The sequence below is a fragment of the Alternaria burnsii genome (assembly GCF_013036055.1).
Source record: "Alternaria burnsii strain CBS107.38 chromosome Unknown 730, whole genome shotgun sequence".
In the NCBI taxonomy this organism is placed as follows: domain Eukaryota; kingdom Fungi; phylum Ascomycota; class Dothideomycetes; order Pleosporales; family Pleosporaceae; genus Alternaria; species Alternaria burnsii.
Genome location: NW_024066110.1, coordinates 2,066,731 through 2,083,137, shown reverse-complemented (window position 1 = coordinate 2,083,137; position 16,407 = coordinate 2,066,731). Strand labels below are relative to the sequence as shown.

Here is a 16,407-nt window from a genome sequence, read left to right as displayed (position 1 = left end):
TGTACCACATGATCAGCTGACTATGCTAGGATCATTGGTGATTCTGCCTAGAAGTATTACTATGCACATGTGCGCGATTTACGCTACATTCACTCGAGCATGACACGAACCGAGAGGGGAAAACATGAACTTGGATCATCAATTTCACCAATCTGTACCAACAAAGTATGGTCTACGATTGGGGGGAGAAATGCACGCGGCATTGACAGTGGATCTGGATGTCGACAATCTACAAGTAAGGTCTATGCTAATAGATGTTGAATTGACTACGTCATCCGCGAAGTTGACAATGAGTGATCTAAAGCGAAACCCTCTTCTCGAATATCTTGTTCCAGCATTCCTTCTTCACATATGATCTTTGAACCAGGAGATTTCTTCTCGAGTACCCGAGTACGCAACATGAGGTCCTCCGCCTCTCGATCAGCATACTCTTTGTTATTGGTAACGACGCGATCGGTATGGATCTGTAAACGCTGTTCGGCCATCCTAGTGTTTTGGTTCGCGTGAAGGCGATTCTGCATGAAATGAGCCAAAAGTTAAACCATTTGGAATGTATTTAGTGAAGCTAGTCGAAGCAGTGAAAGTAGTTTCCCGCCGCTCCTTGGTACGTGGAAAGGACTATTTGCAGACCTCCGCTTCTCAGTGTTCCAATGGTGTCGTACATTCACTGTTGTTTCGGCACCTTCCTCTGCGTATAAAGTCCCCCTTCTCCACTGCCTAGCTCTACTCATACCGGACACGAGATTCATTCTCAACTCTACCAATCCACCTACATATCGACATCGATCCACCCCGATCCTTACGACTCTGACTATCCTTCTGGGAAGCACAGTGTAGAGATGGCTCCCATGTCGCTGGCTCAAAAGCTTGCCAATAGAGACGCAAAGAAGACATCTATAGCATCTCCTACAGCGGCATCCTCCGTTCTCGCCAATGCTTTTGTCACCGCTCCTGGTTCGAAGGCGCGTCAACAGGAAGCTGAGATCAAGGTCGTAGACGCTGGCAAAATCTACCCCTTGTCTTTTGGTGACCGCAAACTCCTGGCTACAGGACCCAAGGCGCAGATCATCGACAGTGAAGGCAACGTCGTTACAGATATACCCGTCGCTCTCTTCCGTGCGACGTCGACCAAGAAGGAAATGGTAGCAGGTACCAATGGCACTGGGCCCTGCATCATCAAGCTTCCCACGAATCTTGAAGTCCAACCAGTGAAGGATTTGATCAAGCACTTCATAGACCTGACTACGTGGAACAAGTTCGCCAGGGACTTGCACCCCTACCAGTCGACGTACTGGGATCTTCAAATGTGTAGCGCTGCAGATTTTCTCGGAATGCATGTCTACACCCAGCATCTCTTCAACTGGTACTGGGCACGTATCAGCTCCGGTTCCCTCCCAGATTACGCCGATATCGATGCCATTTCTGCCGTCCAAACCCCAGTCGGCGATAGCATCTTCCGGAAAGTCGTTAATGCCATCGCGAGATTAGACTTTGAGGGCCAGATTCCAGATCCGTATGACTACCGGGTGTACTTGAAGACCAATGAGCGCTTCGGTGTCGCGGTGGAAGAGGCCAAGAAGAAGATGCAGAAGCACCAAACCTACGTTGACAAGAAGAATTGGCTTGAGGCGAAGGCAAAGCTTCGGGAAGAGTCTGCTAGACTGATCTATCAGCAGCGCCAGAAGCAGTTGGAGGAGAGGGCAGCAACTCAGCAGGCCAAGTGGGATGAGCAGAAGAAGAAGGATGCCGAGTTGGCAGCGCGAGTCAAGGCTAAGATGGCGGAGCCGGGTAAGAAGAAATGGAAAGCAGATGAGGCTGGATACCTTCGTCGTGTCCGAGGTATCAATGTACCCATTATGTAGGCGCGGATCCTGATATCTAAACTAGAGGATATGTTCAGGCTCATATCCTTCGGGTTTCTTATGACTGAACCTGGAGGATATGGAAAAGGTTCATGTGTCAGCATCTTAGTTTGCGGGTCTATGTAGTATCCAGACTAGATAGCTAGAACGAAAGTGGATTATTGTATCTATTTCTGTGGTCTTCATGAAACTAGAACTCTTTGATCATTTGCTCGCGATTGTCGTATGTTGTACGTGACTAGCACCACGATGGCTCCGCTATCGCTTCGTGATTGGCGATATAGACTTCAGATGATCATCACCTCTTCCACAGGCAATGACCGTATTAATTCGTCAACTCGTCTTTGAGCTTCGCCATTAGAGTTCCACCCGATTTCGTCAGGTCCACTGATACTAAATTTTAGACTAAAGGTGAAAATATGAAGGAAGCCAATTCTCTCATACTGTACGGGCTTCTCAGTGATTTGTCGAACAACCACTCCGCCTAGGGAATCACGGGTCGCCTTCGAGATAAGAAGCTTCGGATCGTGTCCACGCATATACAGAGGGTCGGCGGTGGCCAAATTGTAATCTTGGTGAAAAGTACAATGAATACTTGCGTCATTGTTACGCCGGAAAGAATCCATGCGCGGAGTAGATCTGAGAAATTCGTGGATGGAATCACTTGGCCGGTGTGAATCCGAAATTACCACGCCAGTCAGGTCAAGGACATTTGTCCTTAAAACAATGCTGGTGTTGATGACTTCGCCAAGGTGAGCAGCACCTATCGCAGTATAATCAAGGCTAACGATCTGAGTCGTGTCTGGAAATGCGCACCCACGCCAAGAGATATTTGCGTTTCGAACTGATGCCCAAGACCAAGAGGGGACCAGTCGCACAGAGCGCGGTTCGACAGGCCGCCCCCATTCCCCGATTTCGAAAGGTCTCGACTCCCACAACAAGTCCGAAAGTATGCTGTTCCTCCACATTCCCGCGATGTAGACATCATCTGCTCGTCGCAGCCGTGACATTCGATTCGCCAGAGCCGCGATAGCTGGTAGACGATCGCTATCATAAGTCAGTTCGAGCTTGGTGTACTCCGACACGATCTTTTGCCATTGTCTTGTACTATCCACGACCTTATCACCCCATCCGAGATCTCTATCAACATCATCAGCGTCTGTTATCCACACCTTATATTCGCTAGCATCCTCGGAGTCAAAGTTGGTCTGGCATTCCCAGTACACTTGATGCTTGCAAAAGTGCACGGTGCGGGGCGAGAGCCTTCGCTCTTGATACACCCAGGCGCGGGTCAGAAGCGGCCATGATTTTAGATCTCTCGTATAAAAGTCATCGGGAAAAGTTGGCAGGCACTCTCGAATATACAGGTGGGGATGCTTGTCCAGGCGTGTCGCGAGAGGTCGAACAGAAGAGAACAGACCGCCATTGCTGTCTGGAGCAAAGGTGGCTGCGATGGTAATATATGCATGCTCATAGATGCCTGCCATCGTGGCAGCTGCTTCTTTCCAGTCTTCCTGGCTGTCCTGGAAGATACCTAAACCTATTAGCCACATCTTTCTCCAGACTTCCATTTCTGCATATGAACTCACATAGTGCATCGATCCAAAGGTAGCAAATCCCAAGACGCTTGCAAACATCGACAGCATCTCGAAATGTTTTGGGCAGATCGGATGTGACGTAGCCTTTATGGAGAAGCTCCACAGTATCAGCAGTCAGTCTGATAGCCGGGCCATCTGGACCCCAACAGTGACTCAGACAAACATAGGTAGCTGGAGTATTGGGTTTCTCTTTGAGAGATACGTGATCAGCCGTGATCTCGAGGACCCTCTTAGGCAATCGACTGACTAATCGTTGTGGACAATGCTCGTGGTGTTCCACACAATGAGTTGCCCAACTTGCAATCAGACCAAGAGTTGCGTGTGAGGATGTATTTCCCGATAGTGCGCGGTATTGTTCGAGGTCCCAGGTAACAGAGTTGCAGGATTCAGACCTTTGCGGTTGGTCTATTCACTTTATCAGGTCGAACGGGCATTCAACTCAGCCTGACATACCAGTTTGCCGAAAGACTTCCATGTGAGTAGGGTCAACGTGTCGACCTTCGCTGAAGTCTATGTCAAGACTACATTCAATCATTAAAGTCCCAGTCTGTCCTTGAGTCCCTACCGCGAATTCGAACGTCTCTCGCTCCTTGCTCTTAAAAATAGAAGACAAAGCATCTAGAACCACAGTACAATTGCGACAACCATGGTTCGACCCTGCTACCACTTTCGCAAAATTCTTCTTGCTTCTCACATTACGCGTCTGTTCGGGATAGACGACAGTAAAAGGAATCCCCGTTAAATCTCCTTTCATGGTTTTGTCCACTAGTAGTGTTCCACAGCCAGCACAGTAGCCTTTTCTAGCAGACATATCTTGGAAGGATACACTTGTGTTGGTAATAAGGTTTCGAAATCGGATAAAATAGTCAGCGTACAAGAGAATTCGGCCAAGAGTACTGGTCTTTATCGCGATGCAACCGAGGTTTGAGGAAGTGCCTCCGCATCAGATTGAAGAACATGAATGAAAGGTTGCAGCCTGGTAGGGTTGTCTGGAAAAGAGCACATGACGCATGCAGCTAGGATGTGTGGCTGTGGTGCGGTTCTATGCATGCAATGAACATGTAACGATTAGCGGAAGTAAGCCTGCATGCCTGCAGCGTATCATGAACGTGATACGAGAAAAGTACTCCAACAGCATTGTGAACGCCTTGCAGCGCTGCAGTGATTCGTCATGGTCCTCTGCGAGAGCTCTGGCAAGAACATTGGTGCGCAAGAGCCATTGATATATGTGGTGCTTGCTGAGACAAGAGTTGGCATACTCGTACCAAGCTGTCAAGTGTGCACGGCGTGGCTCACCAACAGCATTAGATGGATTGCAAACAAGGGGCCGTGCGCTGCTGACGTAACCAAAGCTGGCCGAGTTCACAGCAGCTGCACATCGCGACTTGAGACCCCCACTTAAACATCGCGACAATGGCTTCAGGATACGGACTTGCTGGTGGTACGTACACTTCGCTTTCTGGGGGTCATTATTTGGAGCTTTGAAAGGGGGCGGACGCACCCGAGCGAGCGCAATGGCATCACGAAGAGCGAATCTTGAACAAATGCGAAGAGCAACAACGACGACCACACGACGCAATCACACACGCGGAATACACGAGCCCGTTAAACATACATGGAAGAACAGGTGGGATTAGATCCGGCAGCAGCGTTTGGTCGTAGGCAAGCCGCAGCCATACGAAGACAGCGCTGCTCCTACGGCGAGACCAAAGCGCGCGAACACGACAAAATACACCATCGACAGCCCGGAGAGGGTCTCTCGATTTCAAAGGCGCGACAACATATCTCGAAACGCCTGTCCGCTTCTCACGTTGCCAGAGCCATCCGCTTGCCCGCTCCGTTTCCCCGCTTCCGCCGACCCTCTCACACGCGCCGCCTCAGCCCTTCAAAGCTCTCTGACCACAGACCTCAGACACCAAAACCTGGCCCAGTGCTAACACATCGCTCCAGGCCCATCCCGCTGCTTCCCCTTCTGGCAAGAAGTCCTAGCATGCTACACCACCAACACAAACGCCGAGGACGATTCGGGCAAAGCAAAATGCGCGCCCGTCCTTGAGGACTACTACGAGTGCCTTCACCACAAGAAGGAGGTGCGTACATACCCTATCTATCAAACTCATACCAGCCCCCATCCTCCCACTCCTTCTTTACCCGTCCCTTACCCATTCTCGCTACCATTCACCCAGTCGTGAATTACGCCGACTCACAACCCATCCAGGCCGCCCGTACCCTCGCCCTCCAGGCCGCGTACCGCAAGGCCGAAGCCAACATAAAACGCGACGACGCACCTTCAGCGGGCGAGATAAGGCGATTGGGTGTCTTGGATGCGCCGCTTGAGGAGAAGAACCTCAAGCCGAGCAAGTGGTTCCCGCACAAGGAGATTAACTAGACCAGACCACGTTATGGTCTGAAGGAATACGGAGGGCTGAGAAGAGGGGAGATAGGGATACCGTAGCATATATATTTGCATGGGTAACTGGAAGAATGACAATGAGAAGAGATTAAGCTATCCTTCGTGTCGATACACGGTTGTGCACATCTTGCTAGTGATTGAGAAACGCGCGTCTGAGTGTGATCACATTTGACCGTCTCTTCATCCTCAAATACACATCCAGATACACATCAGAACCAAGTCGCACCAAAGTTACAAATATGCTTTCATTTCCCTAGTACTATCTGATGTACTCATGATTCCCCCACCTCTGCCATCTGAATACCACATGCTATCCATCCTCTGAACGATGCAAAACTGAAAAGACCGACCGGGCAATCATCATCATAACGCTTCCCATATCCAGTCAATGCTACGACCCATAAACGCCATAGCGGAGTGAATCGACCGATCGACATGATACCCGTGCGACGGAAAAATAATACAGCGAATAAAACAACAACCCTGGAACTCCATGCTGATAGGTACACCATCGCAAACACCTGAACTCAACAGCAGAATGAGAGAATCGTCGTAAAACCATCCATGATCAACGTTCCTTTTTCGTAGTAAGCATTGTCCTGGAAACCATGAGGACTCGAGCCTGGCGACCTGGAAATGTTGGCTGACATGGAAACTCCTGGAGTAAGATATACCCGCATAACATCAGTGATCGCAAGCGTGGATTTTGTACCACAGCGCAACACAGGAGTGCTTAGACCTCCTCGTAGGCTCCGTTGATAAATTCTACATGTTCGCAGGAACACTTGTGCGACTCAGATGAGGAGGCGGTGTAGCCGTAGCCCGACTACCGATGCTGCCGAGGCCGTGGGCTTGTGCCATGCTGCGGTGGAAGGAGCCAATTTTCTGGAAACCCCTGCTGTTTGTTAGTATACCGAGTTCTACCCACAATGGAGACGACACTGTGACTTACTTTGAAAGATCGTAGCTCTCCTCTTCAGGCTCGGCTTCTTCCTCGAAGCTTGTCAAGCTAGCACCACGTACCATTCCTCCATTGCCGACAATACCCAATCCAAGTCCGTTGACATTACTGTTCGACCGCGAGCGTTGATGCTGACTTCCAAGATCCCGGCGACTAACAGGTCGAGAGACAGTACGGCTTGGACTTTCTGGACCAACATCCTCATCTTCATCGGCTTTATCATCACCGTCTTGGTCTCGGTCTTCCTCATCTTCAGGCTCTGCGCTATTGTCTGGCAGCATGGGCGGTGAACTTGGATGGTCCTCGTCATCACCATCCTTAAAGTCTGGACGCTGTAGCTTGATAGGACTCAACTCAAGGGGTGCTTTGGCGGGTGTGCTGGGGAGGTCGACGAACTTCCAGAAAGGTGCAGGGCTGGAGAATGCCATGTACTGGCTAGGCATCTGGGCAGTACTGGGAGGTGCGAGACGAGGCGCATGGCGAGAGACAAGTGGCGTTACAAGTGCGTTGTTCATTCGACCGGCATCGTAACCACCGCTCATATGATGCGATCCGGCATCCGAGTACAAAGTCGGCGGTGAGTTTCCCACGTCAGTCTTCATACCTGGGACGCTTTGTTTGACAGGGTCTACACCAGGTGAGGATTCCAAGTTGCGATCATCCTGCTTGATATGGGGAAGGCTTTGGCTTTCGTTGGCACCATACATGAGGCGCTTCGCTGGAGTAACGAAGCGATCCTGGTCGCGTATGGTCGGTGATTGTTTGAAGCCTCCAAACGGACGTGGGCCGCGATCCGGAGTGTATGATTCGTTTGCCATTGGAACGGACGATAGCGGAGGCGTAGCAGATCGTGGAGGTGACTTGACACGGGCAGAGTATTGACCACTGCGAGTATCACACTCCAGAGCACCAACGAGGCGCTCGGTGGCCTGAGACGGATTTCCTAGCGCGGGCGAACTAGGCCCGGAGCCTTCTATGCGGTATCCGATCTGAACTCCACCTCCCTTACGAGGATTCAGCAGCTGCTTCTTGATGAACTCTTCCTTTTCGGAATCCGCGATCTTCCATTTCATGCCCTTGCCAGGCTCATCGGTACGGCGTGCAACCTTGGCGAACGACTTGTTGAGAGACAAGTTGTGCCGGATGCTGTTCTGCCAGCCACTGTTTGTGTACCGGAAGAAGGCATACCGAGCTTTGATGTAGTCGTATATGTTTGCAAGTGTGAGCATCTCTTCCTCGCTGCTAAGGATTGCTTGACCGATGAGCTGGGCATAGCTGTGGGGCGGCTTGACATCTTTATTGGCGTCCAAACTATAGTCGGTGTTGTCTCCAGTCTCCAACACAACTGCGCGAGAGAAGGTAGCAGGAGAGCCCTTGGCGCGTGGGTCTTTCTCGCCCCGGAAAGTCATCGGCGTGCCAGGTTGTGGGTAGCCTGGTGTGGATGTCATTTGGTTGTAGTATGCTTGTGAAGATTGGTGCTTGTTGCGGGGGTGTGAAGACGGTGGAAACGGGTCGTAATGATCACGCTTGGGTGTAGGTCCGCTAGGATGGGCATGCTGATGCGACTTGGGCGGCGGGTTGCCATCGTTGTCAGACTCAGCAGCATCCTCGCTCTTGACTTGACGCCACAACATGGGATGGAAGTGGTCTTCTTGATTGGCAAGCAGGAACAACATCTGTGTGCTCATGATGCTGATGCAGATACCCGAGTGCAGAGGCGCCTTGTCTCCTCTGGTCAGATGGCGATCGTCCAGCTTGAGGCCGTTACGGCTGTTGACAGTGATGTACCACTGCTGATCATCAATCTCGAAGTTGATCTCGGCGTGGACGCGGGAAATCTGGCGCTCAGGGCCAAGATCTATGTGCACGCCCCAGTCCTGGCGATGAGGCTCGCTGGTAGGCAGTCCAGCGATATCAGGCTGGGAGCCCTGCTGGTTGTTGCGTTCTCTCGAGTCTACACGACCAATTCTAACTTGCGTGTCCTGAACGAAGAAGCACCAGTCGCGCGCAGCAATCTTGGCAAAGGCCGCAATGTTCTTACCCTCATTGCGCTGAGACTGTAGGTCGTTGGCATAATCGATAGCGGCGTTGGGCACATAGCTGGGCACGCGGAGAGCAGCGATAACGAGGTTCTGGCGCTCTATGGGATCCATAGTGTCTGCGTCTCCGCCGTTGGGCAGTGTCGTGTTGGAGTCGTTACTAGCGACGGATTCGGTGATGCGTGTACGGGGAGGGTCTGCGGCGGCCGGGGCAGGCGCCTCTTGGGCGGAGCCATTCAACTGTGCGAGTGAGTACAAGTTCGCCGCAACACTGGTAGTGGTTGGGCTGCTCACCCGCCTACGCTTCCGCGAGGGCGTGGCATCTGGCGTGTCAGGTTCAGACTGCTGTTGAGCGTCTCTACGCGAGCGGAGTCCAGTTCTACGGGTCGACATGTTGCATACGGGCGAAAGACTCTGTACGGAGAGGAGAAAGAATCAGCGAGTGTTGTGTATATGTATCAACCATTTGTTTGTGGTGGTGGTGGTGACAGCGGACCATGGGAGGGACGAGCCAGCCACAGACACGGGTGCGAATACCAGCCAGCCCGCCCCACCAAGGGACTCGACACACGATGGGGAGCTGCTTACCGCGAAACGTTGGCTTCGGGTTCCCAATACAATGCGCGCGTTAGGAAAGTGTCTTCCAGGGAGTGGGAGCAGTCCGAGAGCAGGCGTCGCAGCTGGGTGGTGACGAGAAGGAAGACTGCGGTCGGCGTCGGAAGCGTCGACGTTTCCAGGTGTTTGTTATTCAAGCACGACGCGACTTTGCTGGCTAGCGCAACGTGGCGATGACCTCAATTCGCAGCGAGACGATGCGCGACGCGTGTGGGGGACGGTGATGACAGTTGGCCGAGGCGCGTGAAGGGGTCAGGATAATGAATTGGCTATCGATAGAGAGATAATGGAGCAGAGCCGCAGAAGGGGACAAATTACGTCGCCTTGGTCGAAGGATACCAAGCTGCTATCCGTGCGCACAACCTTGGAAGCCCGTGATCAAAATAACGCGGTAGCTGAGCGCGCCCAAATTGCGCCTGAGCGATCCAGACTTTGCATTCAAGCCCTGCGACGGTACCGGACGGGATGATGGCCATATGACATCCGTTTCCCGTCGCTGCATGCTTGGGTTTTCTTTTCTGCCCATCGCGACTCCAAAACGCTGGTAATCTGTGCGCGTTCGATTCGCCAAGCAAACAATGACGCTATGCATCAGGGCTTGAAAACCGTTCGCATGTCGCCAACAGGATCGCTGCCAACGGCCCACACCACACCACACCAACACCAAAAAGTCGCCAATCGTTGCCGCTTCCATCCGCTGACGCTTACTCACTCGCTTCCTGTAGTTTACTACACGGTCATGAAGAACGTCCTAGAAATGTTTGTCTGTTACCCTGCATACGATCGCAACCCCGGGCGTTCGTCGCGTGACGCATTAATTTTGCATCTCGTTAGCTGCATTTGTGACCTCGTAGACGCGTTTGTCAACTCTACATCGTCATCGAAGCTCCGCGCCGAAGCGCCCCCGGCCCGCGATACGGCTTACCCCTCAATTCAAAGGGATGAGGCACAATGGGCGTGTGCTCTCGATTGGTCCAGCTATGGGTGTGGCGGTTTCGTTAGGAAATTTGACAGGCAAGGCGAGTGCACTTCATTTCAACACATTCATGCTATATGTACAAGTATCGTGTCTTCATAATACTAGCTATGACTAGAGAATTAAGGATTGAACATTATTTTATCCAAAATACAAGATCCCTCCACGACTCCCTCTAAGAGGTGTAGTCGCTGGTGTCAAGCTCAGCGCTAAGAACCAACTTGCGCGAGCTAGCACCGACGTACACTGTCTTGGGGTACTCGGAGATAACCCAGTTCTGGGAGGCAACATCCCAGTTGCTAACATCACGGCGGGTGATGTCGGCGTGGAATGTAGCGCTCTGACCAGGCTGGATGCTCAAGCGGTCAAAGCCACGAAGCTGGACCTTGGGGTCCTCAGGTCCACCAAGCGCAACGTAAGCCTGGACAACCTCGTCACCAGAGACAGTGCCGTTGTTGGTGATGGTAGCCTCAACAGTGAAAAGGACGTCCCACAGAGCGGGGTTGCCACCTGGAGCGCCACCAGCGGGGATGCGAGCTTGGGGTGAGCCGTCGGCGTAACCGGCAGGCCAGGTGTGGTTGACACCGTACTCGGGGTCTTGCGACGCTTCAGCAAGGTCGGTCGAGTTGAGGTAGGGGAAGATGTAAGTAGCCGGGCGGGTAGCGTTGGCGGGGAACTGGTACTCCTCAATATCACGGCTGAAGTTGCCGAGAGTGGGCGCGGCGATAGTCTGGCCAGTAGTGGGCTGGTATGGGCCGGCTGCCACCTTCTCGACCTTGATGTCAGAGTACTCGAAGGTAGTGTAAGAGAGACCGAAACCGAACTCGTAGATGGGAGTGATGTCGTTCTTGTCAAAGGCACGGTAGTCAATGAAGACACCCTCATCGAAGTTGTCCTGGGGGCTGCCGTGGCCGTTGTTGGGCTCGTAGATCAGGTCAGGACCGTACTCAGCTGCGGAGCTGCCGATAGTGAAAGGAAGCTTGCCACCGGGGTTCTCACGGCCGTACAGGATATCGGCGATAGCGTTACCGGACTCTTGGCCAGGAAGACCGGCCCAGAGAATAGCGGTGACGTTCTCGTTGTCGTAGAAGCTGTCAACAAGGACAGGGCCGACAGAGTGAATGACAACAATGGTGTTGTTGCACAGCGCGGAGACGTTCTGGACCAAAGTCTGACCACCCTGCCAAAGAGTGAGGTTGTTGCGGTCACCAGCGTTGCCATCAACGGTGATGTAACCTTCACCAGAATCGGCGTTGACGAAGACGATAGCGGTGTCAGCCTGGCTAGCCATAGCTTGGATTTGAGTGTAGGCATAGTTATCAGTAACAGAAGTAACGACACCGCCGTTGTCAGTAACCTCGCGCTTGATAGACTCGAGAGGAGTGACGAGGTAAGGGAAGTCAGCGGTTCCTGAACCCCAGCCCATGGCCAAGGTACCATTATCGCAACCACGGTCAGCACATCCGTTGGGGCCGTACTCGTTCTCAGCAGCGTCATTGCCGAACACAGCAGTCCACTTCTCATTTCCGGTAAGGGGGAGAACGCCAGAGTTCTTGAGCATAACAGTGGACTTGGCAGCAGTGCGGCGAATAGAGCGGAAGTGATCCATGCGGACATCAACGTGCTGGTTGATAAGACCGTAGCCAGTCTTCGCGTAGTAGTGCTCGTATCCGTATGTGTCGCGCTGCCAGCTGTCGAAGTTGACTGGAATGGACTCGTCAAGACCAACGTAGTAGTAGGCAGCCATGATGCGGACAGCGGCATCGTCCAGACGCCATTGGGGAACGGTGCCGTTGAGAATAGAGATTGTAAGGTTAGGTCCCCAGAAGGACTGGCCGGAGTTGAAGTCGGTGTCACCGGGCATGGTCATGTCCATACCAGCAAGAGTGGAAGCGACACCGGAATGCTGGGCATCCCAATCAGACATGATGAATCCCTGGAAGCCAAGCTCGCCCTTCAGGATGTAGTTCTGCAGGTACGAGTTCTGGCAAACCTGCGAGTTGTTGACCTTGTTGTAAGAGCACATGATCGAGCCAGTTCCAGCACGGATGGCGTCAGCAAAGGGCCACAAGTAGAGCTCGTGCAGAGTCTTGTCGTCCAAGTTGGAGCTGAGCGCATCGACGAAACCAAAGTCCTCGAACTGTCCGGGCTGGCGGAAGTGCTCCTGTTCGTTCATGATGTAGTGCTTGGTGCAAGCAATCACACCGGCATCCTGAATACCGCGGACGGTATCGGCGACAGCAATGCCAGACAGGACGGGGTCGGGGGAGAAACCTTCCCAGTTACGCTGAGTAGAAGTCAGTAGATATCATGGTGATGAAGTTGATCAACTTACACCGCCCTTCGGGTTGCGACCAAGAGGACCGACAACGGGACCAAGTTGCACATCGACACCCTTTGCGCGATGCTCCTGACCCATCTGATAACCACGTTGGTAGAACTCGCCACGGTCCCATGATCCAGCGATAGTGCCTCCTGCTGGGAAAGCGGAGACGTAGTCTGCGAAACGGATACCCAGAGGGCTGTCTTGCATACATAAAGAATCGAAGCCGAGACGGGGAATGGCGCCGACGTTGCCGACGCAGGCCTCACTCTGCCATCCTGTTCCGGTGGTGAGATTGACCTTCTCGAGAAGAGTCAGCTGGCTGACGAATGCCTTTGCCTTGGTAATGGCATCGGCCCAGTCGCCGGTAGTGTCCTCCACCCAGCTGTTGTGGAGTCAGTAAAGGTGTCTTCGAATGTCGGAATAAAGTCTTGCGCAATGCGACTGCCGAGTGTGAAGTTTAGTGGAGCCTGCACTCCTTCGCTCTTCCCCACACTTGTCAAGCGCACTTCTAGCGGGTCGCATTGCGCAAAACGTCGGGTTTGCACGTACGGAGATGGGTAGAAAGGCGGGCTGTCAGCAAAGTCCAAAGGACTGCTGCTGCTGTCATTTGCGCCCGGTGTGGTGTTGTTGGAATACTTGTTTATTGTTAGCGGAAGCTCGTAAACACGACTGCAAGGTTGAATTGTACTGGACGGAAGAATGGGAAAAGAGCAACAAAAAGATGCGCAAAATCAGGCAGCATTTCAGCAGCTTTGACATGAATATCCCGCAGCGACAATGCTGTTGTGAGGCGTAGCTACAAAACAAATAAACGTACCTGGGCATGGGCAAGGCCCGCCAATAATGCTTGTGCAAGCCACAGCATGATGTCTGGCTGGCTGGGAAACGCGAGTTGAGATGTACAAGTACACAGTAATAATGAAATTTACTGTGCTAACATGTAAGTAGGAGTTGAGAGCGCTCGCAGACACAGGCCAAATTTCACGGGCACCATGGCAGCCTTTATTCACTGCGATGAGCAGCAAGTGACAAGGGCAGGGCATAGCTTCCCCAGCTACCCGTCCCCTAGCACCATGCGCCGTCACAACCCCAGGCGCAAGCGGCTGGCTCTTTTTTTGCGGGGAGCATGTGCAGAACCTGCTGATCTCCGCCCTTGGTGCCCTGAATGACTCGATGGAGCTCAGTCCGGGGCGTCCGCTCTGTCTTCTGGCCCCGATGTTTCCTTGGAAGCCCCATCACATGCTCTCTGCTCAGTCAAACGTCCTGCATATATGCAGCGACCATGGCCTACATGCAGCCGCATCACGTCAGGGAAGCTCCACAAGGGAAGAGCAGAAGTATTGCTTCTGTCCCGTCGCGCTCAACCTGTGTGCACGGTCGCAGTCAATTGCCCCAGCCGTGTACATCGTCATATACCTACGTCAACCCTGGACGTGCATATAAGCTCCTCTCGAAAGCCCTTTCCGAACGCCACAACATAGCCAAGCTAGGGAATTGGGGGTGCGTGAGGCGAGCTATTTGGCTGGCCCACGACCTCCAAGCCCAGGGCAAGACACGCAGTGCGGGGTCGATGTCGTATGCCAGCTTTCATCGAACTGCGCCCCATAGTCGCAAGCCTTGGTGTCTAGCAACTACATGGTAGCGCCTGATGTGAGGTCCGATACTCCGTTGGGCTGTACAATCGGCCGGTATAGCTCCTCGGGGTAGACCCAGTATTTTCATGGAGCACCCGCATTATACATTGGCGAATCTTCGGCAATACCGTTTGCGGAATTGGATCCGTTCGTAAGCTCACAATAACGTTCCGACTCCTACCTCGGCGTTTGGTTTCCAGCAAGTTAGCAACCGATCGAGTGCGCTTGAGAACTTTTCCACCGGGTGATCTAGTAAGCACCAGGGTGCTCTCGTCGACTGCCCCACACGGCAGGTAGTACATGGGAAAGTCACTCACGTCACGTATCTTGTCAGAGTAACCTGTCTCCGACGCTGACCCAGTTGTGCTACTCTTCTACCTTAGAGCAGTATCGCGTCGATACAAGGCGGCACCGCGATCCGTCGGTAAGACGTTCGGCATGTTACCAGCATTCCGCGAAACTTGGCTGTGCCGCTCTGTTAGTCACCAGATTGAAGATGATGTGATGTACCTTCGACTTCAAGTCCGCCTCAGGGTACATCAGTAGCTTGCAAACTCTGACACTTGGAGGCATAACTAGCCAGGTTCGCTGCGCATCCTAAGAATAATCTAGCGATACCCAAGAACCCGTCTCTCAGCGTGGCGATCTCAACTTAATAAACGTGGAAGCTAATATATAGCCTCGCGCGTTCAAGGTATTCCGCTGACTGTGGTCAGTCTAGAAGTCGTCTTCCTCCGACGTCTTGCATGAGTCGCTCATGCTACGTACCCCGCTCCATGGCACAAATTACGTCTAGCTGCAGCAGTCTACCAAACTCTCACGAGCTCTATGGCAAGATGCCAATACGAGCATACTTGCGCATCTCACGAGAGCTGGTGAAGGAGACTTGACGAGCCTCTACTCTTGCAAGTTTGCCCAAGATTACTCTATCATCTCGGCACGGTCACATCGTATTACACCGAGCCGAATCCTCATTCCCGCAGTCGGGCCTAGCTTTCGAGTTTGACTTTCAAGGTGGCACCATGCACTTCTTGTACTGGATACAACGTATTTCGCAAAAATCGCAACGTGAAGCTTGCCCGGAGCCCCAGGTGCGCCATTTGGACCCCTCTTATTCTAGGCCAAAAGCAGATTGGCGTCTTTATCGCCACATCTGAGCTGAACAGCTACTCATGCACGGGAGCAGCCGGTGTCTCCGAACATTGGTTACTCGACATAGGAAAGCATCATCAGAGATACTTTTGCCTCCCAGAAAATCCACTCTCATGTACCGATCAAGTGACTATCAGCCCAAGAGGTTGCAGGCTCAGCGACAAATTGTTTCCGAATTTCACCCAGCTGAGAGATCGCGACCACAGGAATCTCAAGCCTGCTACCAAACTTTACCGCAATAACGAACAAACACGATTGGGCCAGGCCAATGGATACGAGGATTAGACTGAATAGCACTGGACTATGCAGCTGAATCCTGACTTCTTGTGTTGGCGCATGCCCAGAGACGATCGCTTTCGGGTTCGTTTCTGCCGCTGCTGCAACTACGCCGATAGCGAATCGTGAAAGCAGGCTTGCCATCCCTACTACACTGTTGTTTTGAGGTTCTCCGAATGTCATACCATCAGTGCAAGACCCCCATTCACTTGTCTCCGGTCCCAATGTGAATATTTCGGGATGGCGCTCCCCAGAAAGTGCAATCGCTTGAGCAGCGACAGCGACATTTGTAGCCGAGATATCTTGGTGCTGATACCGTTGTGTTACAGTCATAGTAAAAGAATCCAAAATTCGATATCGTTGAGCCGGGAGCAGGTGGACCAGCTGATTGTTCAAGAACTTTGACATTACCACATCCTGGTCCGCATTGGGCGGTTGGTGTTGTAGGAATGGGCGCGGTAAGATAGAGGATAGACTCAAGCAAAGAGGAAGGAGAGCATACGGCTTCTCCGGTGCTGTTGATGTTGATCAACAAGAGACGGTCAATTTCACCTA

The 16,407-nt window shown here is 52.5% G+C and overlaps 5 protein-coding genes across 5 annotated transcripts; 2 read left to right on the top strand and 3 right to left on the bottom strand.

Annotated features, from left to right (window-relative positions):
* Nucleotides 1–839: 839 nt before the first annotated feature.
* GT037_004120 (uncharacterized protein) lies at nt 840–1,862 on the top strand (the record flags this gene model as incomplete). Its single annotated transcript, XM_038929167.1, has 1 exon — nt 840–1,862. One exon carries the CDS (start codon nt 840–842, stop codon nt 1,860–1,862), a length of 1,023 nt encoding a protein of 340 aa, XP_038788874.1.
* Nucleotides 1,863–2,149: 287 nt separating this feature from the next.
* On the bottom strand, nt 2,150–3,935 carry GT037_004119 (uncharacterized protein; the record flags this gene model as incomplete). Its single annotated transcript, XM_038929166.1, has 3 exons — nt 2,150–3,396; nt 3,452–3,865; nt 3,914–3,935. 3 exons carry the CDS (start codon nt 3,933–3,935, stop codon nt 2,150–2,152), a joined length of 1,683 nt encoding a protein of 560 aa, XP_038788873.1.
* A 938-nt stretch (nt 3,936–4,873) lies between these two features.
* On the top strand, nt 4,874–5,849 carry GT037_004118 (uncharacterized protein; the record flags this gene model as incomplete). Its single annotated transcript, XM_038929165.1, has 3 exons — nt 4,874–4,901; nt 5,411–5,550; nt 5,679–5,849. 3 exons carry the CDS (start codon nt 4,874–4,876, stop codon nt 5,847–5,849), a joined length of 339 nt encoding a protein of 112 aa, XP_038788872.1.
* Nucleotides 5,850–6,638: 789 nt separating this feature from the next.
* On the bottom strand, nt 6,639–9,266 carry GT037_004117 (fork head transcription factor 1; the record flags this gene model as incomplete). The annotated part of the gene is made up of 2 exons (XM_038929164.1): nt 6,639–6,768; nt 6,826–9,266. 2 exons carry the CDS (start codon nt 9,264–9,266, stop codon nt 6,639–6,641), a joined length of 2,571 nt encoding a protein of 856 aa, XP_038788871.1.
* Nucleotides 9,267–10,639: 1,373 nt separating this feature from the next.
* On the bottom strand, nt 10,640–16,185 carry GT037_004116 (glycoside hydrolase family 3 protein; the record flags this gene model as incomplete). Its single annotated transcript, XM_038929163.1, has 5 exons — nt 10,640–12,751; nt 12,800–13,172; nt 13,340–13,425; nt 13,608–13,660; nt 15,696–16,185. 5 exons carry the CDS (start codon nt 16,183–16,185, stop codon nt 10,640–10,642), a joined length of 3,114 nt encoding a protein of 1,037 aa, XP_038788870.1.
* Between the last annotated feature and the right edge of the window lie 222 nt (nt 16,186–16,407).